We start from the raw sequence: 21,529 nt of genomic DNA on the forward strand, positions 1-21,529 counted from the left end.
TAAGGCAAGGTATGTATGGGAAGACGAGGTACCTACGTAGGTACGTAGGTAAAAGGTACGGATATGAGTCGCCAAAAGTGAGGTAAGTGGTGTGCACTGTTGCCGTGCCTGCTTCTTGTATGGTGTGGTTTGTGCGGGTGGAAGGTAAGTACCTAAGGCAGTGGAGGGCAGCGAGCGGTAAGGCGAGCAAGACAGAGCGGAGTGAGAGCTGGGCGGGCAAGGAATGGGAGAGCCGAGAGAGAGCGAGAGAGTGAGACTGGGTCAAGTTTCTTACCTAACCTTAGGTATTACCTTCAGGCAGGTACCCAAAGTGCATGGGAGGTTCCTTACGTTACGAAAAGCCAGCACCCAGGCACGCAGGAAGTCAGGCACGCCACACTACGGAAAGTGTAAGGTACCTTCCCGTCCCTTCCTCCTTCGGATACCCAAATTACTCCTCACTGCCGTAAGGCGCTAACACTGGGGATCATCATCTCTATGCACTGTTTGGGTTCTTCAGATAGGTACGCTGGCTTGTGGCGTCCCAGAGGATGACTTCTTTTTTTATTTTGCCCATCTCCTTCCTTCAAGCCTCCCCAGTCTGTCTGCAACGAGGTCGAAAGATACGACGGCTTACCTACGCAGTACGTGATGTACAGATTAAGATACCCCCGGCCAATGAGAACGAAGGTGACAACATGTTTGGCCTTCAAGTCATCGGCGTTGGGCTTTGCTGCCCATACCTATTTGTAGGTACCTTATTGAGCCTGCACCTGCATGGTGGCACTTCCGCCCTCTCCCACCTTCCCAGCCCAATTAAGACGGTGAGTCCTCTGTCTGTACCGTGGATGAATACCTGTCAGGCAATCTCTCACGAGGGGAAGTTATTCAAGTAGAACAGCCAGCAGCACCTGGCAGCAGAAGCCGTCTGCCATGCAATGCCTTGCCAGGGGGGCTTTCATTGGGCGTCCCCCCTCTTCTCCCAGCGGAGAACGGGACAAGTCTGTCTCGTCCTCACTGGACATGGAAAGGGAACCCGTGATGATGATGGGGATCCAATGCTATTTACAGTGGAATTGCAATGCTCCTGCCAGGACGAGCGTGTGGATACCATACCTTTGCCCCCATTGGCGCTTCAGCCGAGGAATCAAGTTGACGTCGGTGCACGGTCCACCGCAAAGATGCCCGCGCAGCGGAGAAGTAGGAGGGGCTTCACAGCATTTTTGGGCGCTTGGCCGAGCAGGAACGAGGTCAGGAGCAGACAATCTGACCCGGGACGCGAGACGTTCCCTTCCTGTCGAAACCTTACCCCCAAAGTTTCTTACATAAGACACCAAGGCACCTTTTTACAGTGCAAAACCTTGATTTTCAAGTCCGATGATGGCAGTCAACCAATTCCTCAATAAGAGAAAGTCACAATATCAATTAAGCCAGGTTGCCTGTAAGAAAGCTGAGGTAAACATCGCAAGGGGGAAAAAAGCATCCGATCACCTGCAACATCACGTGGATCTGGCTGATCTTCGGCCATCTCCCTCCTTGGGATGATCTCGAAACGGGGCTCCACCAAAATTTGGATATACGAGTTTACTTTAGATAAACGCCGATGCAAGCTTCGGGAAAGATTGATCTAAAGTAACATTGCCGTCGTATGTAATCTGCTGATCCCAACGGGCCTGCTCCACCCATCTAACGACTCATCGTGAGCCTCGGGACGAGACCAGGGACCTCACTCGGTCTCGGAACTTGTTCACCGGCTTCTTCTCACAAGCGTGCTGGTCTTTTTCAACCCCCTTTTACTTATTCAACCTCAGTCGGATCACTTCTGACTGCTACATCAGTCTCTTATGCATCTTGCGCTATCCGAAAATGTGTTTGCATCTTCAGCCACGTCCTTGCCCCTCATCTTGCCCTGCGTCGTCTTCAGAGAAGATAATTTATGTTATGCCTAGCCAGCCACCTGTAGCTGCAAAATATACTTGGTCCAGACTGTGGTCTTGCTTACCCGTTGCTTTGCGTCGTCCGATAGTTCGACCGGTGCTACGGTCCGAACAGCTATCAACAAGCTACAGCGACCTATGGGCCGAACAAACGTCTGGTTTTCGGTCATTAGGTGAATAGGTTGGCTCGAGTGATATCGTGGTCTGTGTAGATGAGAATCTACGACTCAGCTTCCCAGCGTGACAGAGGAACATGGGTTGAGCTGACATGGTGATGCAGCTAGGTATCACTTTCGCTTAACTTCATCTGCTGGATGTACCATCTGAGCTTTTTTAGGTAACACTACCTATGACTATAGTCTATCTCGGGCTCTTCCAGAAATGTTATGCCTTGTTCTCTTATGAGCTAAGTGCTCAATCCAGCATCGTTCCATAAGATACAACTCCAGAAGTCCCGGTGCCAAGTATCGTGATGTATTCATTGAATATCTGCGCTATCTATGCCCTTCTGACGGTTTTCAGAGTGGCATTCTTTGCCACAGTCATATCAAACTCTTTATGTTAGAGTATGAGCTTGATCTGCCCCATTATTGCCTAGTTCCGCATTTCCTTGTGGACAGACCTGGCGGTTTGCTGTCAAAGGTGTCAAGGCACGACTCACTCAAGAGGTACGCTACCCCTAGAATGAGACCGTCGCAAATGCCTTCTATGGTGATCATGTTCGGGAGGCTCGTAGTTGAGGGACCAATCGTGGCCATTTTCAATCTCTTTAACATGACGAGCTGATTCTATTCATGTTGCTGCAACTTGCTCCCTAGGATGGATGATCTTGAAAAGGCGAGATGACCAGAGTTGAAATGGCCTCATCGGCCGAGTGGGTTTCCGCAAGGAAGTGAGAACTAATTTCACCCCTTCTCACCACCCTAATTGTACAGTGAGTCTATCATCTAACATGACTGATTTGACGTAGTCGGTCATTCGGCGTGAGTTTGACACATTTCGATCGGTGAGAGACGTCCTAAGCCGAAGGCAAAAGGCTCCAACTACTTCCAACCCGATATCTCTTGAAGCATTTTGTGAATATTCCAGCGCACACAGGATAAGTGAGAGAGAGAAAGAGGCTGATATCCACCATCGAAGCTTTCGGGTACCGTGTTGACCATGCAGCGAACTCAACGTGGCATAGTCTCGTAAACACACCATCCTCGCCCCTGGAAACAGAGCGCTTGTCCCGGAGATACAGAGAGTGAAGACAGACGAGGTAGACCCAACTTGAATATTTTTAGTTGCGGAACTACACTAACTCAAAGTCCCACATCAATGCTTTTCGATCAACCGACTACATAATTGCTAATTGACGCGTTTATTACTCGCGCGCGTAGACATCTTGCTGACTGGTTATCCCGTGCTGGAGCTACGACCGCACACACGTCCGACTTCACCCCCGCGTTGCAACAACTCATCAACACAACGAGCCCAAGTCCTCTCCAACGCTCTCAAGTAGAGTACCCCCATCTCACAGTTTCGAAGGCCTTGATGCTCATCAATCTGGTGATTTTCGTAACCCATCATCACCAAGTGGAGTACACCGATAAGGACCCTCCCAAATCAAACCATCTCATACGCCACCTCTATCTTCGCCACCAAAGTCTCTATCGTACTCAAAAGCACACTCAGCAACACGGCTCTAGCGTCCTTTGTACTAGACACTATTTTCCTGCTTTGCTGAGCAAGAGTTGCGGCATACTCTCATCCTGATCAATCCCAACTCAAACGTGAGAACCTTTCCCTTCCCTTTCCCTTCCAATACCAAACAATCCCAAAGTAACCCCGCCCCCACTTCGTTCGCTTCCGTCCATCCACCTCTCAACTGACAACCTTGCCACCCAGTTTCCCAACGGCAGCAATATGAACGACACAGAAGGTCTCGCGATCGCAATCGAGGAAGCCAAGACCGGCGCCTCAGAGGGCGGCGTCCCGGTACGTTAAAACTCATCACCACCCGGGGAAAACGTACGACCCCTAACCCGACCCCAGATCGGAGCCGCCCTCGTCTCCGCAGACGGCAAGCTCCTCGGCCGCGGCCACAACCGCCGCGTCCAGATGGGCTCGGCTATTCACCATGTAAGTCAAACAAGTCTTCCGATGAAACCCCCCTTCCCCCAATCACAAATCGTATCAAAAACTCAAACGGCTTTGGATACTAGGGCGAAACCGACGCCCTCTTCAACTCAGGACGTCTGCCCGGAAAGGCATACAAGGGCAGCACAATGTACACGACTCTTTCCCCCTGCGACATGTGTGAGTCTCCCTCCCCTCTCTTCCCCTCTGAATGCTGAACCCGGTTCTCAACCTCTTCCACCAGGCACCGGAGCCTGTCTGCTCTATGGCATCTCTCGCGTCGTCATCGGCGAGAACAAGACCTTCCTCGGCGGCGAGGAGTACCTCAAGCAGCGCGGCGTGGAAGTCATCGTCGTCGATAGCGCAGAATGCAAGGCTCTCATGGACAAGTTTATTGCTGAAAAGCCTGAAGTCTGGTAAGGAAGATGCCCGTCCCCTGCCAACCGGACGGCACATCTTGCCATTAAAGCACCTCGAGAGAAAAATACTGACCAAGCCAGGAACGAGGATATTGGGGAGGAATGAAGTAAATAGCCAAAGGTGGACAACGTATGTATAGGTAGTGAGCGTTTGACAACGTATCACGCATTATGTTGGCTACCAGAGCCTTGAGCTACAGCTTTACTCGAGAACTTGCTTTATTCAACACTAGGACATCTAGCAACCGCCCTTGGCACAAGGAACCCATCCCGTTCCGCCAGCCTCCCCGGTGCAGCCGGTTGCTATCACAAGACAACGTGTCTGTACCTTGACACAAGTTTTTCTTTCGCGCTTGAACGAAATGCATAATCTACACTAGCGGGGCGGGAGTTTCCGCTCTCCGGCCCTGGACTTCAACCATTCCTTATACCTCATACCATCTTCCAAAACTCCCCAAAGTCGCAAAATGAAAGAAACATGCCGTAGTCTCTCAAGAGAGCAAGTTGCGTAGAGAAGGACTAGTGCTCGCTCCCGCGGGTCGAGGCGGCTCGTTGGAAGGGCGCATGCCGGGTGTCCTCAGCGGACCTCCGGCATCATGAGCTGGGGGACTTCCGTATGGTGAACGCTGCGGTAGAAGTCCCTGAGCGAACGCATCGGGGCCTCTAGGTTGAGGCCCGCCATTTGGTAGGCCGTGAGGTGATCCGTGAGGAGGTTGCCGATAAGGATGCACATAGGGCGGTGCGTGTGGGCCATGGGATCCATGAGACATGGGCCCCGCCATCAGCGGCGAAGGCGGCATTCCGTGATGCACAGGCTGGCCGATATGTCCATTGGGACCGGATGGTGGTGTAGGGGCCATCGACATTGGAATCATTGGCGGAGGACGTAGGTTAGCCAACGGCTGGAAAATAGGACGCTGTGGTGGCGATCCATGACGTGGAGGTGGGCGACTGTTCCACTCGTATCTTGGGGCCGGAGGAGGGCCATAGGGACCCGGAGCTTGGTGAGGAGCTGGAGCCGGGTTTGGCGGCGGTGGTGCGGCAGCAGCCTGAACTGGCGGCGGCACGGGCACAGGCACAGGCGCTGGATGCGGAGCTGCAGGCTGGGAGGCAGACGGCTGTGGAGGAGGTGCCGGAGCAACCCAGGCATATGAAGAGAGGCTTCGAGCTCTGGCCTCTGCGCCGGTCGTTGGTGGGCTCCTCAAGGGCGGAGGAGGTGCTGCGAGAGCGTGATGTGCAGGGACAACCGGTAAAGGTGGAGGTGGTACCAACCTCGCAGCAGCCTCGATGACTGGAGATGGTTCTTTGGGTGCATGGGGAACCGGCTTCCTCTTCAATTTGCGGCACTTGTGACACTGGAACTTTCTCTGCTCGACAAACTTCTGAGCCTCTGAGCCAAGGCTTCCGTAGTGACCATTGGTGAGTTCCCGCTCATCGGAGTTTTCAATGGGCCACCACTTGAGAGCGACGTCGATGCCACAGGTAATGCATATCTTCTCTCCTGCTTGGTGAGTGCTCGGGGTTTCGCTGTTCACACTCTGAGAAACAACGTTAGAAGGTGCAGTGGTGGTTGATGCTCGCCGAGTGCTTGGCGTCACAGGAACACCTCCCATCTTCGCAGCATTCGTCATCAGGTTGGCCTTTCTGACTGTGCCAGTCAAGGTGAGATCTGCCTGCTTGTAGCTCTGCACATAGTACTGTAGAGCAGTGAGGCCATCCTCATCAACAATGTCGTGCATCTGATGAATAACGCTCTTTGTTGGAACGTGCTCCTTGCACCACACTGTGGCGGACATGACACCAGTTTCGCCATTAATAGTGACGAGATTGAACTGGTCACGGCGAGACCCCTTTACAGGGGTGATGTCAAAGCCGAGGAGATAACCCTTTTGGCGAGCGCATTCAACATGAACTGGGAATAGCGATTAGTAGGCATCCAAGAAGTTGAATGAGCAGTACTTACGAGGGTCTCGGCAGTAATGGCAAGTAATGCAAGCACCACCTTTGTGGTTGCAGGCCAAGCAAACCTCATCGTACCTGGCACGAGGGATAGAAGGAATGCCCTCAGATGGACTCAATGCCTTAGCATTGCCAAACTTGACCTCAGGTGTCCAAACAGCACAGGTGACATGGACCCAGTTGTTGTCTGCGGTCCGTTTCAAAGGCTCCCTGGGGTTGACTGGGCGATTGGCATCCTCCTGCTTTTTCTTGTAGTAGTCGGCAGCCTTTTGTGCCTGCTCTCGTTCCACTCTCTCGCGCTCCTTTTCCTTCTCTGATTTCTTCTTGGAAGTAGAGATCTTAGGCTGCTCAACGAAGTCATGCTCAGTATGCTCAATCGGGCACAAGACACACTTGTATTGCTATCCAGAAGTCAGCATATGAAACGAGATTAGTCAAGGGCGGTAAACCACTTACGATCGAAACCTGTGGGCTCTTGTCATTGGCGCACATATCGCAGGTCCACTTGCCAGGGTGCCTGTTGTCGACAACTCCATAACAGTTGCGGTGGACTGTCAGTCTGCATTCCTTACACGACAGATGCTGATCTCCCAAGGGCTCCAACTGGTTGCAAATTGCGCAAGGCATAGTCTTGGGCTTCGGGATTTCTGGAACTGGTGGAGGCGCTGGTTTCTCTTTCTCGACCGCCTTTTCCTTCTTCTTCGGTGGAGCGGCAGCAGGAGCTGAGTCTGAGGCGAGCGACTCTGAGTCTCTCTCTGGGGCTGATCCCTTGAGCTTCTTCCGCGGAGGTTCGCTCGAAGGTGCCGCTGAAACTGCCACAACCGGCTCTGGAGCGATGGCCGGCGGAGGGGTGTTCCAGTAAGTATGCATTTCCTTAGCTGCCTCAAGCTCTTTGAGGAGTTCCTCGTCCTGTCTTTTCTTCCAGGCTCGACCACCTGCTTGAGCGATCTTTTTGGCGACCTCATCCATTTCTTCCCATTGAATGCCGTAGCGCCGCCAGAGCTCCGCGCATCTGCGACAAAGAGCATTGATGTACTGGCCTTTGTCCTTGGTGGAATTCTTGCCCTCGCTGACAGGTGTTCCCGATGCATTGGGAGCTCGCCTCCATTGCCTGGAATATTTGGTGTGGCAGAACTTGCACACGAAACTCTTCTTCTTGCTTGCCGCCTTCTCGCAATCGAATGCAGAGTCGTCTGCATCATCGGCGATATCGTCCTGCAACTTGCTTGCAGCAACCTCTGCCTTCTTGGCTTCCTTCTTGCTTTTTCTGTTCTGGAAATTTCCCCAGATCTGTTTGCCTTGCGGGGTCTTCTTCCAGTTGTAGTAATATCGTACAATCTCTCCAGGCGAAAGAGTCTTGACGTGTCGCTTGACGAGATAAAGCTCGGATCCGTACTTGCTGACACCTTCCTCGAACCTCTTCTGTTCCGTGGCCGTCAGATCGGGTTCCTTGAAAGTCGCCTTGTTCACTTCCGAGAGCGCCTTTAGTGCGCGATCTTCATCAAAGTCACTGCTGTAGTACTTTGCCACAGCAATATCGTGGAAGTTGGTCGAGTTTTTTGCCAGACCAAACTTGGCCGTCAACTCTTCCGCCTTTTTCATGTACCGGTCGAGCTTGGCTTCCCACCCAGTATTCTTCTCCGTTGCTGGGGGAGGCAACCAGATGCGTGTAGCTGTAGCGTTCGGGTCGTCAGGGTCGTCGTCTTCTCCTCTCGCCACATAACCCGCAGGTTCATCTTGAACCCACTTAGGACGCTTCTCACGTCGAATCTTCTCAGCCTCCAGAGCGGCAAGCGCTTCTTTCGATAGCCCGGGCCCTTTCTTCCCTGTCCTCTTGAACTCCAGAGGCTTTTGATACTGTACAGGCTGGCCGGGCCAAGGAAGCACGGGCGCTTGATGTTTGGGACCTATGCGAGTGCTAGCGCGGGGGTAAATTCGGTCATCGTAATCGAGGGCATCTTCGGGCCTGCAATGCATTCCAAGGTAGCGCCAAGGCCACAGGCTGGCTTGGTAGATTTGCTCTGCAGTGCCCGTACGATGGGCGTCGTCGTCCTCAGCAGGACTCGTCCGTTCGGTGTCGATTTGCATCTCATCATCATCGTCGTCGTACAAGTCCTCATCATCAGCATCGCCTGCATTTTCCTTGAGACTGTTCGGGTTGGGAGTATGCCGAGCCTCCAATTTCCGTTCCTGCGCACGACTACAAGCAGCGCAGGACCAAGCGAAGCCTCTGGAGGGTTTCTTGAGCAGGGGCGGCCTGACACAGTTCATGTGGTATGTCTTCTTACACACAGCACAGTCGACCGAGTCATTGCTGTAATGCTGTTAGTGACCCCAACTCTCCATGAGACTGCTGCGTGGGCGGACTAACCTTGCACAGTAGCCGCTGCATCGCTTGCAGGACTTCACCGCACTAGTGAACTCTTTTCCGCGGCCCTGCTCCACAATAACGAATTTCCAGCGTTCGTCTAGCACTTTCTTCACCCTCTCAGGCACGTTCACAATTGTCGACGTAGGGATCAGATCGTAATTTTTCTGGATGTAGCGGTCGTACAATTTTTCGTACCAGAAATTGTCCGAAATTTTTCGGTATTCGTCCATATTGGGAATTTCCGCCTTGTGCAGGATGTGGCACTTACCACGCAAGGCCGTCAAAGGACTGATATCGGAATGCATCGTCGCAAACACTAGTCGGGTGTCATTGACCTTCTTGCCGATATCCTTGGGTCGGTAGAACCAATTGATGCGAAGTGCATCCACCGGCTTTTTGCTGTTATTCTGCATGTGGAGAAACTCCATGATGCGACCCAGGTAATATGGCTCGCCCGGAGGCTCACACACGAGATATACATTGTCTGTGAATCTAGATCAGCGAACAATCCTCTCCAGGAAGAAGGAGGGAAAAAAATTAAGACGAGGCGTAAGGATGATGAGTGAGGGTACGTGAAGGTGCGTGTGTGGTTTGTTGCTGTCTTACCATTGGGTGCTAGTACGGTACCGTCATCCGCCACCAACTTTCCATCCCTGGGGACTGCACCGGAGTTCTCGAAACTGAGCATGTTCGTCTCTGCGTAAGAGCTAGCGTAAGGACCCGACGCCGTTTTTCGTGATGCCCCTGTGCTGGCGCCAGACGACGAGGCCGTCGCAGAAGCATGAGCCTGAGAAGTCGCAGCTGCGGCGTGTAAAGCAGCCTTGCGCTTTTTTGAGGGTTGCGTCGAGTTTGTCGAAGCCGGTGTTTGCGTGGTCGGGGTGGAATTTGCTGGCTGCACGTCCTTTGCTCCGTTCTGAGGGACGGTCGACTTTGTGTCGTCAGATGGCAGGGCCTTGCGGGTTGAGCCGTTGGGTCGCGCGTTCTCCTGGATGGACGCGGCCGACACATTACTGTGACGCGCCGATTTCTTGGACTCTTGATCCTTCTTCTCTGGGGCGTAATCATACATGTCGACATCGAGATCCTTGTCCTCGGCGTAGTTTGGGCGCGATGAGCCAGTGCGGTTTCGTGACCGCGTCCCATAAGGGTTTGCAGCTTCAAAGGCGGCAGCGTCCTTTGAAGACTGGTCCAAGCCCATGGCAGATGACTTGGTCGTGGGTTGAGCGTTGCGAAGGGCGGCGTCCAGCTCAGTCTGATGTAATTTCTGGGCGGCAGATGTTGATTTGGATGTCGACGCGCCCGAAGTGGCAGGCTGCGTGGAATCCGAGGCGTCTTGTGCAGACGGTGTGGCGCTGGCAGATTGGTCGTCAGAACTGCTGGCGGTTTGGTTTTTCTGTGCCATGATGGCGGTGGCTAGCTGCGCGTTGGCGGGAGGTGAGATGAAATATGTCGGGGCCCTTCCCGCGGGTGACGAGATGCAAGAGGGCCGACAGGGTGAAGTTCGTCTGCAAGGCGGCGGAGGCTCCGATCCATAGGCTGAGCCAGATGGGACCCGACGTCGACTTATCCGGTGAGGCAGGCGGCCGTGAGCCAGACGCAACCCATGAGATGGAGATGGATATGTGTGAGTGACCGTGTCGAGGTGTGGAAGAACGGTATATGTAAAAGGCTTGGAGCTCTATCGACCAGAAAAGAAAGTCGCGGGGGGAAGGCGCGTGGAGGTAGTGACGCGGGTGAGTGTGGAATTTGGATTATGAATGTGGGAGAAGTAGAGATGTGCGTCTGGGTTTGAGCGTGGTGGGCGGTGGTGGTGGTGATGGGTGAGGTGAGGTGAAGTGAAGTGAGTGAGGTGTGGTGGTGTAGATGAATGAGAATGTGAGTGTGAGAGACGAGACGATGGAAAAGCAAAGGGCGAGTGAGAAGCTGGGACCCCAGTAGGTAGGAAACCGACGAGGAAGGTTCGACGGATCCGCGCGACCAGGGAGAATGGAAGCAATGGAGCCAGTTGGAGAGCCGAAATCGAGCGTGTTTGTGAAGGTGGTCAAGATGGGCCAGGGAGGAAGTGATGTGGAAAGGAAGGAAGGAGACGGGAAGAAGAAGATGGGTCCAGGTCCAGACAAGCGGAAGGCAAAATGGTAAGAAACGTCGAAGAAGGTCGACCGACCCCGTACCTGCCTTTTGTTCTGAGGTGTGTAGGTGTACGGTGTACCTTTCATAGCAGCGCCGGCATGGCACCAAGTCCCGTCCAGGTCCAGGTCCATGTCCATGTCCAGGACCAGCAACCACAGCAGAGTAAAGCAAAGCAAAGCAAAAGCACCACGCACCGACGAACCTGCACCTGATCCGTCTTTACCTCATCCACTTGCCTACCGATAGATTGGCCTACCTGCTCTTCCCACCTTAACCTGGCTTTGCGACTTGCCTTGTCTTGCCTCATCCATAAATCTGGGCTGCCGCTACGGAGACCGACTGCTACGATGGATGGCTCCCACTGCCGCAACGCAATGAAGTCGGGTGGGTATGTAGCTCTCCCCAGCTAATCTATGGCAAGGTACTCACACACACGGGGCAAGGGCCCAGGGACTTTGATGGGACAAGTAGTATTAATATGGGAGAATGGGGGGAGGGAGAGAGAGTGCGTGTGTGCGCGCCATATGGAAATCTGGAAATGTACGGATACGTACCTGCGTACCGACAGACCAATGCTAAGGTAAGCTAAAGTACCTAATGCCTCTCCAGTCCCGTCTGGGCCAGCAGGGCGGCAGCGGGAGCAGGAAAGAAGCAACAGCAGCAACAGAAGCAGGAGAGAGAGAAAGCAGCAGCGGCAGGCCCCCCTCGCTCTCTTTTTTTTTTCTCTTGCGGATGGATGGGGCTGCGTGGGAGGTGAGAAGTATCGATCTGCTGCAGGTCGGGGAATGCTACTCGCGGCTACACACAAAGTACGCGCAACTTTGGGTATCGATACGTCTCCACGACCTGCATGATACAGATGGATCCACTCTGTACCTCTGTACCCGCTCCCGCAGTCATCACTCTCGCACCAAAGACCGGGCAAGGGCCCGGCGACCTCACACCTCACCACAGGCTTGCCAACGCCGCAGAATCCAACCGCACGCCCCCCCGTCCATCTCACCACCCGTTGCCTTCTATCAGATCGTCACCGTACTTTTGCTGCGGTTTTTGCTCTTCGTTCAGTTTCTTCAATCGATTCCAAGGGTCTAGCCCCGAACTCAGTCAAAGCAAGTCATAGTTTTACTCATTCGCGTCCGCAGAGGTGCGCGCGAGTGTATGTGCGTGACGGAGGGAGGGAAAAGAGACGACAGATTCCATCGATTGAGTGCGGCACCTTCAAGGTAAGGTTGTCAAGGAAATATCCCACAAGAGGAGAAAGAGACACAGAAACAGATGGGGAGTGGGAAAGAAAGCGAAAGTGTGAGTGGACGATGCCCAAGACCTGCATGAGGCGACGTCTGTCCCTCCGCACGCGCGCCCTCTTTCTCTGTCTCTGTCTCTCTCTCTCTCTCTCTCGCGCGCGCGCTCTCTCTCTCTCTCTTCCTATGGTCTCCGTCGTCTCCTGTCCCTGTCTAACTACACTAGCAAAATAGCCATGTCTCTCCGTGTCCCGCTCACTCGCTCGCTCGCTTGGTAGCTAAGGTATTGACGTACCTTGGCTGGTACCCGTTCTCCGTGCATACGCTACCCTGCCTTCATCGGACATCAGATACCTTGCCCCGACCACATCTCTTGCTATCCGACTTGCCGAATCAATTCTGGATAAATTACATCTCGCACCTTGTACCATCAAATCGCGCCAGCAACTTGGCCTCATCGGATGCGAGCTATCAGTCTCTTCAATTTGCTTCGCTCGTGATCAAGTCGAGTTAACGACGTTGACGTTCAGAGAGCCTGCCGGCCGGGGCTAGCTGGCTCGTTGGGTCTGGGTATGGGTCGGGGTTCTACGCACACAGTACTTGGCATGGAAGTACGAGTACTTTGGCAGACACGCAGCGCAGCGCGGCACGAGGCGACTGCCTGGGCATTTCATGGCAAGGTGCGAGAAAGTCACTTTTGGCTGTCTTTTTCACCACACAATTGTTACCTAGCAGGACCATGTCCATCCTGTCTGTCCCTCCATCTCGCCATCTGTTTTGGCACTTTCCCTGCAGTTTTGACATCGCCCGCCTTTCCTAGCCGACTAGTTCTCCTTCCTGCTTTCCTCCTTCACTTTCATTCCCAATCGCGCCTGCCTTTGAATCTGGTCAAGGTATCGACAGTCTTTCCTCTTCAACTCTTATGTCACATCACTCAATTTACATCTCAAACGTTGTCCGGCATCATCCAGTCAAATCTTGATCAGCATCTTGATCGTCTTGACCTGAAGAGCCACCGCGATATCTTTCCTGCTCCTCATCCGGTGACAAAGAGCACAGCAAAGGAATGCAGGTGCGAAGGCCCTCATAGGGACTGACAACATTGACTATCGCAGTCGCCGCGCCTCCTCTGCCTCAATTGTTGCTTGCTGATTGAAGGCTGCTGCTTATGTTCAACAGGCTAACGACTCGCCTACTTCTTCCTTCGATGCCCTTCCTAGGTTCGTTGCACCCCCGGCTTGTCCAACCCTGTGGAAACGAAGGGCTCCCTACCACGTAGGGATGTGCCCACGAGATGTCGTCCATACCCCCGTCATCATCCATGTGTGTCGGTTCCATTTCCATCCCACCTCCTGGGATACTCAGTGGCTCTTGGCCGCCCACCCCAATATCAAATCAACAGCACCTCCTGCTCTCGCCGTCTAGCGCCTGGGTTTTCCCTCTCTTTCGCCATTCCTCAATCAAATAGGCGCCTTTTCAACCGAGCCTGTTTCTGCTTTCCTAGCCAACTATGTCTGTATTCGCATATTGCTCCAGGCTGGCCGATCGACGCCCTACATTAGATGGCTGTCTTCTCCACAAAATGGTGGCCGCATGAGGTGGTCACTTCTGGCTCAACTTGACCTGCACACCAACCGGATGGGACGGTGCCTCATTAATGACACCCAACTTCATACGTATGCTCTCTTCCCTTGGTACTCTTTTTCTTACCCCCCATTATCCAATTTTCTTCCCCTTTCCAATCAGTCATAGCATGACTTCGGACAACAGACCGACCGTATTGATCCGCCATTCCCTACTACGATTTTCGCACTGAGCTTGGTTATGTGCGTCAAAGCCCTGTCAAACTTATATGCACGACATGGGGGTAACAAATTCCGGAGGTTATCACGGCAACGCTTCCAATGTCCCCCGCTGTCGGTATTGAGCACCCTTCCTTTGCCACCCTCACCCCTTTCCTTAATCTGAACCTCACCTCTCGGCGGATTATCCCATCGTGTACCAGTTCGCCTGGCATGCAATCTGGGTTTTTGTCAATTACCAGCCCCAGCACTGGTTGTAAACCCAGCCAAGCCGAGACACAGCTGATGCTTATGATGGATGCAATTCCACATCGTCAATATCTTCCTAATAATCACTATTCTGCGGAATCAAACGACATGGGTTTTTGCACGTGAGCTGTGCGGATACGGCACGTTGTTGGTGGCAGATCAGCCTTGGGCCTCGACCATGTTTGCATCGGTCTTTAGCTTCTTGGGAAACCTACACTCTGAGCTACCGTCTGACACTGTAAGGTTCTCATATGAAATGGCGGGTCACCCAAGCCACGCAACCAAGTTTCCCGTCTGAGAATCAATGAGAGGTAAAGAGCGACAGCTTCAATCAGCAGAGCGAGAGCTGCATCGACAGAGCAGTCAGATGCCGACCGTTGCCCGCCCAGCTTCCGAGGCAAGGCGCGCGCACCACCACACAGAGCACTTGAGGACTACAGATGAGATCGAGGCACACTGGGTCCCGCTCCCGCATTCCCGGGACTTGTTCTTAGGCGAGTGCAATATCCTATTGACGTTTCTGGCGACCGTCCGGTTTGAAGACACATCAGCGCAAACAATACTACGATGTGTTTCAAAGTTCAAACCACAAGCCAGCTCGACCCATTCCCTCCTGGCACGGAGACTCAGCGCGCTGAGGTTTAAGGCGTCGTGGAGAGACAGGTAAGGTACGTAGTACATGGTCATGTATCCCAACGGATACGTACCGACTTGGACGTCGGAGTGGAGCCGCAAGGGACCGCTGGCAGACGACTAAGAGGTACGTATCTTTCCTCCACCATTCCAGGAGTTGCGGCACTACCTTACCTAAGACAACTCGAACGTACCTTATCCCAACGATGATGGGAGACCTGGAGGAACCTTTCTCTCTCGTTCTCTCACCTCCAAGACACTTGTTTTGAAGGTTTTACACAATCGGTGTCAGGACCTTCAAATCAGTTTTGTTTGAAGAGGGAAACAAAAGGGCACTACTTGCTTTTGTCTCTAGCAGAGATACTGCGGAGTGAAGTTGGTGCTTTCACAGCTTGGGCCACGACCGCGCCGCAAGCCATCGGCGGCAGCGACCGCATCGCGCGAAACAAACGGGGGGCCAGCCTCGGCGAGCGCGACTAATGAGGTGAGGAGTTCTCCGTGGTGTGCAATCGACAACGGGTGTGTACACCCACAAGGCGTACAAGCAGCTGCTTCCAATCTAAGCCTGGATTGTGCAGCCCTGGAGCCGAACGACGAATGGGCCACGTCTTTCTTCTTATGAGCCAAAAATCCATTTACCCCCTTTGTCGCCATCGAATGCTCTCTCTCTCTGGCGATGGGGATATCCTGCCATTCCATTTGCTGGGTTTCTCAGCAATGTCCACGATATCGAATCCCACCCTTAGCTACGTGTGGCTACCTTGGTCGAAAATACAAGCAGTTCGTTCACGAGTCAATCGAGCGCCTACATTTCAGCATCGCGCGCAGCTTTCCACGATTGCTCTCAAGGGGACATACAAGATGAAAGGGATTGAAACGACCAAAATCGTGATGGCTGCCCGGAGTGCTTCTGTCGACTGGATAGGTATTATTTGGACGCAATGGCTTTCGCGATCGGTGGTGAAGCCCACTAGCGGCAGACGGGGGACGTCAGAAAAACCAGATAAGATTGACCGCATTTGTCGGTTGGTCCGGCACGCCGCACAAGAGAGGGAAAAAAGGAAGGGCACCACATGCCACATGTTGCCAGGGGCCGATCGCTGACCAGCAACAAGCGCATTCCCGGCCATTTCCAATCACTCCTAATCTACCGGCTTCCAAGTTATGCGCTGCCTTGAACCCCGACTCGTTTCATCGAATGGAACCCAAGGTCAATACTGCGTATGCAACTTAGGCAGTGGGAGAGCGCGATATTTTTATCGTGAAGATCCGACTTTCACTTAAATGTCAGCGGTAACGCACCAAGGCACACGAGGCAATCGCTCACCCGGTCGGGCCAATGACCATATGCCCTGCGCCGAGTCATCGACGCCCCGACTGGAATTGACAATATTGGACCTCGAACCTGGCTGGGCCTGTGCCGGAATTAGTCCCTACGCAGCATATGTCTGCCCTCGAATCTGGTGCTCCGAGCGTGACATGCACAAGGTATTCTTCAGCTGATGTACTGCTACTGGCTCTACAGGTGCAACTGGCTGTATCGATGTGGGAAAAGGTATAAAATGAAGGCCAAGACGTGGGATAGGCTTGACCGAGGTGACAATTTTCGATGCAGTCATTGAGCTGCCAGTACATAGAGTCAGGCTTTAGCTCGCTGTATCCATCAGGTTGACGAATAGCCTCACTCTACGTCGGCGACAGTGTTGGTCATCGAAGGAGGGGAGCCGTTCTGGCTGACCATCTTCGTCATTGGGAGATGGGGTCGTGATCACTGGTGGTGGCAGGCCATGACGGAGCGTTAAGGAATATGTGGGGCCAACTTGAGGATCCCTGTATTGTGACAGGGTCTTGCTCCTCACCAAAGCTAGGCATTGGGGACCCGATACTTTCCATTCCCTTACCTTACCTTACTGTGTATAATCCTTACCGTATGGTTCCAATGCTCCAATACCACTTGCTCTGGAACCTGGATCATCCTTCGCCCAAACAAATTTGTTCTGCGGTGTAGTTTGGGTTCCTGATGGCTGCTGCTGGCCACCTGTCCGGTGCCTCTTACAAAGGAACCGGTCCCCCTTGCCCCCAACGCGCCCTGAGAGGCTGACCTGTCCCGCCCTGCCCTTTGTCTTTTCGACTGCGGGTTCTTGTCTTCCATTGCCAATGGTCGTTAAACGGAGACTACCTACCTAGACTTCTTCCCTCCGCACCCCCGATCTCATCCCGTCCAGTCTCTTACAGCTCAGACAAGCGCTCCCCCCCCCCCCCCCCCCCCCCCCCCCCCCACCTCCCCCCCCCCCCCCCCCCCCACCCCCTCCCCCCCCCCCCCCCCCCCCCCCCCCTCCCCCCCCCCTCCCCGCCCCCCCCCCCCCCAAACCCCCCCCCCCCCCCCCCCCCGGGGCCAAGCGAACTTGGTCTCCCCTCAAAATCTAATCATCACTTGGGGCAGCCCGTAGCCCCCATCGGCTCAAGGTTATCTAGCCCAGTCCCTGACTGCCTACCTTAGTCGGCCCCGATTCCAACAGATTTCTGCAACAGCGATGGAAGGTCAGTGCCACGTCTGGTCTATGGAGTAAGGTAGGTAGTCAGCCACGCAGGTCACCAGTGGTACTCCACCAGACTGGGTGTGAGAAGTGTGGCTCGGCCTCAAGTGGGGGCGGTCTGACCGGTGCGTCTAGAGTACGTATTTGCGACCCCGTCGACCGGCCGATTCCAGAAGCTTGACTTTCACCTGGTGGTTAAATTTCGGGCGGCACATGAGGTAATACCTGCCACACCGGCCGTCTTCCGTCACGGTGCTGATGCTGAGGTAACCAAACCACATCCTCCAACACATGATTTCGCGTGGCCCAGCAGAAGCGGGTCATCCCTGCTGCTGCCTTCCACACGTTCTGCAGGACGCGCTTTCCCCAATTTTTAGCAACAAGCGTTGCATCACCAACAGGAAGTAGCTGCCTGCCGATGCAGTCCCATGCACAACAACATTCAAGTCTGATGCTGGGACCCGTTCCATTTCACTTCTCTGCTCGTCCTTTTGCTGCCTTGGCTTTTGCATCTAACTGCAAATTTGGATTTGCCCTGTTTCAATGGACTGCATTTTGACGTTTGGTGACATCTTGCTTCACAATGGCCACTAATAACAGCATCTGGCACAAAACATCCGTCGAGGTTGCCGAGGAGCAAGGCCGGAGATATCACGCCGTGACAACCACAATTGCTGGGCAGAAACGACCTCGTGCTGAGTCTGCCCATCCCACTGCGCCGAAACCAACAATCTTGCCCAGTCACACCTCGCTAGTGCAGAGAGCATCAAGTTTACCACCTGGGCCCCCGAAGCTTGTCGCGAGCCCGATCATCTCATTGAGCCCGGCGGCTACTCAAGGTCCATCTGAATACACACAGCGAAGAGAGCTCCAGCCCACGCCTTCGTCGTCTTCGGATCCCTTACTCGCTCTTGCCCATCCGTATTATGGACTTCCACGTTCCTTGGTCCGGAACTTCTACAGCCTGGGTATCAAAATAATGTATCCATGGCAAAAAGCATGCCTTCGCGGACCGGGGCTTCTCGCTGGCGAAAGAAACCTCGTTTATAGTGCTCCGACCGGAGGTGGAAAGTCTCTCGTGGCTGATGGCAAGTTCGTCCATCATTCTAGCTGACACAGGACTGACTAGACGACAGTTTTGATGCTGAAGAGGGTGCTCGAGGAAAAGAACGCCAAGGTCCTTTTGGTTCTACCCTATGTCGCCCTTGTACAGGAAAAGGTCCGTTGGCTTCGAAACATCGTCCAGGGCGTAATGAAACCAAAAGATGAGATTGACGACGAAAAACGCATCTGGAGGCAGCGAGCAGACGAAGGCACGATCAGGGTCATTGGGTTCTTTGGGGGAAGCAAGATTAAGCCAACTTGGTCCGACTTTGACATTGGCGTGTGTACCATAGAGAAGGTGGGAAGCATACGGCCTACGCCTTGGATTCAGCTAACTTTGACCCGACAGGCCAACGCACTTGTCAATACGGCGATAGATGATTGCACCATTAAACATTTAAAGTCAGTTGTCCTTGACGAACTTCACATGATCGACGATGACCATCGCGGGTATCTGATGGAATTAATGGGCACAAAGTTGCTCACCCTGCCTCAACCGGTGCAAATCATCGGCATGAGCGCTACCATGTCTGTGGGTGCGATCTTGCTGCAGATTTTCAGCCACGGCATATTCTGACACGACATCTTAGAACATCAGTCTCTTGGCTACGTGGCTGGGAGCTCATTCGTATGAAACGCGCTATCGTCCAGTGCCGATCGAAGAACATCTCGTTTACGAAGGCAACATATACCCAGCGACAACGACAAGCGAGCTGCTGAAGACGGCCAAGAACCTTAATACAGTCACTCAAAAGACGGGATCAAGAGCCACAAGACGCATAGAACCTTCTGGTCACAAGGAATTCCAAGATCCCGTACTCAACGCTGTTGTTTCACTTGCTAGCGAGACTGCTAAGGCTGGCTACGGAGCCTTGGTCTTCGCCAGCAGTCGTTACGGCTGTGAAGCAGACGCCCGTTGGATTGCCAAAGTCATGCCTGCTCTAGACGAGCTCGAATCTGGTCTAGTTGAGAAGAGGACTGAACTCATGGCCGAGTTGCGTAGTCTCGGAACAGGTATCGATCCTGTTCTGGAAGAGACGGTACCCATGGGCGTTGCATTTCACCGTCAGTCCAACCACGAAACTTTGACAAGCTTAAGAACTAACATAATCATATTCAGATGTCAGTTTACATTAGATGCCGTGTCATCGAATCAGTAGCTAAATGTTGCAGGCGGGTCTTACCACGGAAGAACGAGACATCATCGCCAATGCATACGATGCTGGGACACTCAAAGTGTGTGTAGCAACATGTAGCTTAGCAGCTGGCATAAACTTGTAAGTCCAGTGGTTTGGCACAATCGTGTGTTGATTTGCTGACAGCTTTGAGGCCGGCACGACGAGTAATTCTTCACAATGCTCGTATGGGAAGAGATTTTGTAGGGCCATCGATGCTCAGACAGATGCGTGGACGGGCCGGTCGCAAGGGAAAGGACGAAGTCGGAGAAACCTACCTGTGCTGCCGAAAGGACGATCTTGAGCAGGTTGTCGACTTGATGCACGCTGAGATACCGCAAATCACAAGCGGGTTGATGACGGACAGAAGGCGAATACAAAGGTCAGAGACTCGGCATAAACGCGCAGTAGTATCCATCGTGCTAACAGTACTCAGAGCACTTTTGGAAGTCATTGCCATACGGTTAGCAACAAGCCGAGATGCGCTGGACGAGTACATAACAAAGACTTTGCTAAGCCACTCTGGGCCTCTGGAGTCCCTCCAAGACTGCGTCGAGGTCAGCCTCAGAAATCTGACGAACATGGGCTTTGTGTCCGTAGACGACTGCGAGAACTACCAACCGACAAAACTTGGGAGGGCCATTGTGGCTTCTGCATTGGATCCTGAAGATGGTGTCTTCATCCACAAGGAACTGGAAAGGGCGCTTCAAGCATTTGTTATGGACGGAGAGATGCATATCCTTTACACTTTCACACCCGTCCAGGACTCTGGCATCAACATCAACTGGCAAGTCTTCAGGAACGAGATGGACAATATGGATGAAAGTGGACATAGAGTTCTCGGTTTCCTTGGGCTTAAGCGTGCTGTAATCAACCGGCTGTAGGTACCCCTCGCGCCCTTTTTTGATGTCGCTAACCGTGATCAGAGCGCAGGGTAGTGCACTCAAAGAAACGACTGCTGAGGAGAAAGAAGTAGTTCGTGTACACCGTCGGTTTTACATGGCCTTTCAATTACGAGACCTGTGTAACGAGATGCCCATCCACGTTGTGGCGCGAAAGTACGATGTGCCGCGAGGTGCCGTTCAAACCCTATCCCAAACTTGCAATGGGTTTGCGGCTGGAATGATCAAATTCTGCGAATACATGGATTGGGGGTAAGTCGAACTACTCGCCACACGGGTAGTAGATCAATCGCTAATCGCATCGGCCAGCGTTATGTCTGCTGCATTAGATCACTTTTCGGACCGTTTAAGAGCTGGGGCAAAAGCCGACTTGCTGGCCTTGGCAAAGATCACTTTTGTGAAGAGTCGGACAGCGTAAGTTGCGCGACCGGGGAATGCGTCGGAATATCGTCTAACTTTGTGGAACAGAAGAGTCTTTTGGGAGAACGGTTTTCGCAGCATTGCGGCCATCGCAAATGCTGATCCCAACGAGCTCCTACCAATTCTGATGCAGGTAAGCAGGCGACGGAACTCTTGATTGATAACAACCTCATTGTTTGACAGGCTCAACCAAGTAAATTGCGCATCAAGGAGCAGGAAAGTATCAAATACGAAGGAAAACTCATGGCCAAGGCCAGGGTCATCTCGGATTCGGCCAACCGACTGTGGCGTAAGTCAAACCGAGAGACATATCGGCGCCGTTGGTGGACTGTAAGTCGGGCTAGCACAGCAGCTGACTATACTTGCGTACAGGTATTCAAATGCAACAGGAAGTCTATGAGGAAGAATGACCAACATGTCGGAGGTTGTTGGCAACGGTTGGAGCGGCCTACAGCACGCTCTTTACTTGCAGCTTGGTAGCACCGCGGCCGTTACGAAGCTGGTACATCGTACCCGGGCATTTGGCTATGGTGCTCATAGGCTCTTTTTA

At 53.2% G+C, this 21,529-nt stretch overlaps 6 protein-coding genes across 6 annotated transcripts; 4 read left to right on the plus strand and 2 right to left on the minus strand.

Annotated features, from left to right (window-relative positions):
• Positions 1–912: 912 nt before the first annotated feature.
• CCOS01_13570 (uncharacterized protein) lies at positions 913–1,308 on the plus strand (the record flags this gene model as incomplete). Its single annotated transcript, XM_060461716.1, has 1 exon — positions 913–1,308. The coding sequence occupies one exon, from the start codon at positions 913–915 to the stop codon at positions 1,306–1,308; it is 396 nt and encodes a 131-aa protein (XP_060307436.1).
• A 2,516-nt stretch (positions 1,309–3,824) lies between these two features.
• CCOS01_13571 (cytidine and deoxycytidylate deaminase zinc-binding region) lies at positions 3,825–4,562 on the plus strand (the record flags this gene model as incomplete). The annotated part of the gene is made up of 5 exons (XM_060461717.1): positions 3,825–3,896; positions 3,954–4,040; positions 4,124–4,217; positions 4,282–4,453; positions 4,538–4,562. 5 exons carry the CDS (start codon positions 3,825–3,827, stop codon positions 4,560–4,562), a joined length of 450 nt encoding a protein of 149 aa, XP_060307437.1.
• A 385-nt stretch (positions 4,563–4,947) lies between these two features.
• Positions 4,948–10,188, minus strand: CCOS01_13572 (BAH domain-containing protein; the record flags this gene model as incomplete). The annotated part of the gene is made up of 5 exons (XM_060461718.1): positions 4,948–6,368; positions 6,420–6,816; positions 6,872–8,729; positions 8,787–9,270; positions 9,393–10,188. 5 exons carry the CDS (start codon positions 10,186–10,188, stop codon positions 4,948–4,950), a joined length of 4,956 nt encoding a protein of 1,651 aa, XP_060307438.1.
• Positions 10,189–10,537: 349 nt separating this feature from the next.
• Positions 10,538–11,047, minus strand: CCOS01_13573 (uncharacterized protein; the record flags this gene model as incomplete). Its single annotated transcript, XM_060461719.1, has 1 exon — positions 10,538–11,047. The coding sequence occupies one exon, from the start codon at positions 11,045–11,047 to the stop codon at positions 10,538–10,540; it is 510 nt and encodes a 169-aa protein (XP_060307439.1).
• Positions 11,048–11,440: 393 nt separating this feature from the next.
• Positions 11,441–12,036, plus strand: CCOS01_13574 (uncharacterized protein; the record flags this gene model as incomplete). Its single annotated transcript, XM_060461720.1, has 2 exons — positions 11,441–11,496; positions 11,694–12,036. The coding sequence occupies 2 exons, from the start codon at positions 11,441–11,443 to the stop codon at positions 12,034–12,036; spliced, it is 399 nt and encodes a 132-aa protein (XP_060307440.1).
• Positions 12,037–17,961: 5,925 nt separating this feature from the next.
• CCOS01_13575 (DEAD/DEAH box helicase) lies at positions 17,962–21,389 on the plus strand (the record flags this gene model as incomplete). Its single annotated transcript, XM_060461721.1, has 12 exons — positions 17,962–18,346; positions 18,515–18,780; positions 18,832–19,014; positions 19,073–19,522; positions 19,656–19,759; positions 19,812–20,039; positions 20,094–20,537; positions 20,584–20,811; positions 20,869–20,973; positions 21,028–21,112; positions 21,163–21,268; positions 21,352–21,389. 12 exons carry the CDS (start codon positions 17,962–17,964, stop codon positions 21,387–21,389), a joined length of 2,622 nt encoding a protein of 873 aa, XP_060307441.1.
• Positions 21,390–21,529: the final 140 nt, after the last annotated feature.

Source organism: Colletotrichum costaricense (genome assembly GCF_030867565.1).
Source record: "Colletotrichum costaricense strain IMI 309622 chromosome Unknown Scaffold_18.1, whole genome shotgun sequence".
NCBI lineage: Eukaryota > Fungi > Ascomycota > Sordariomycetes > Glomerellales > Glomerellaceae > Colletotrichum > Colletotrichum costaricense.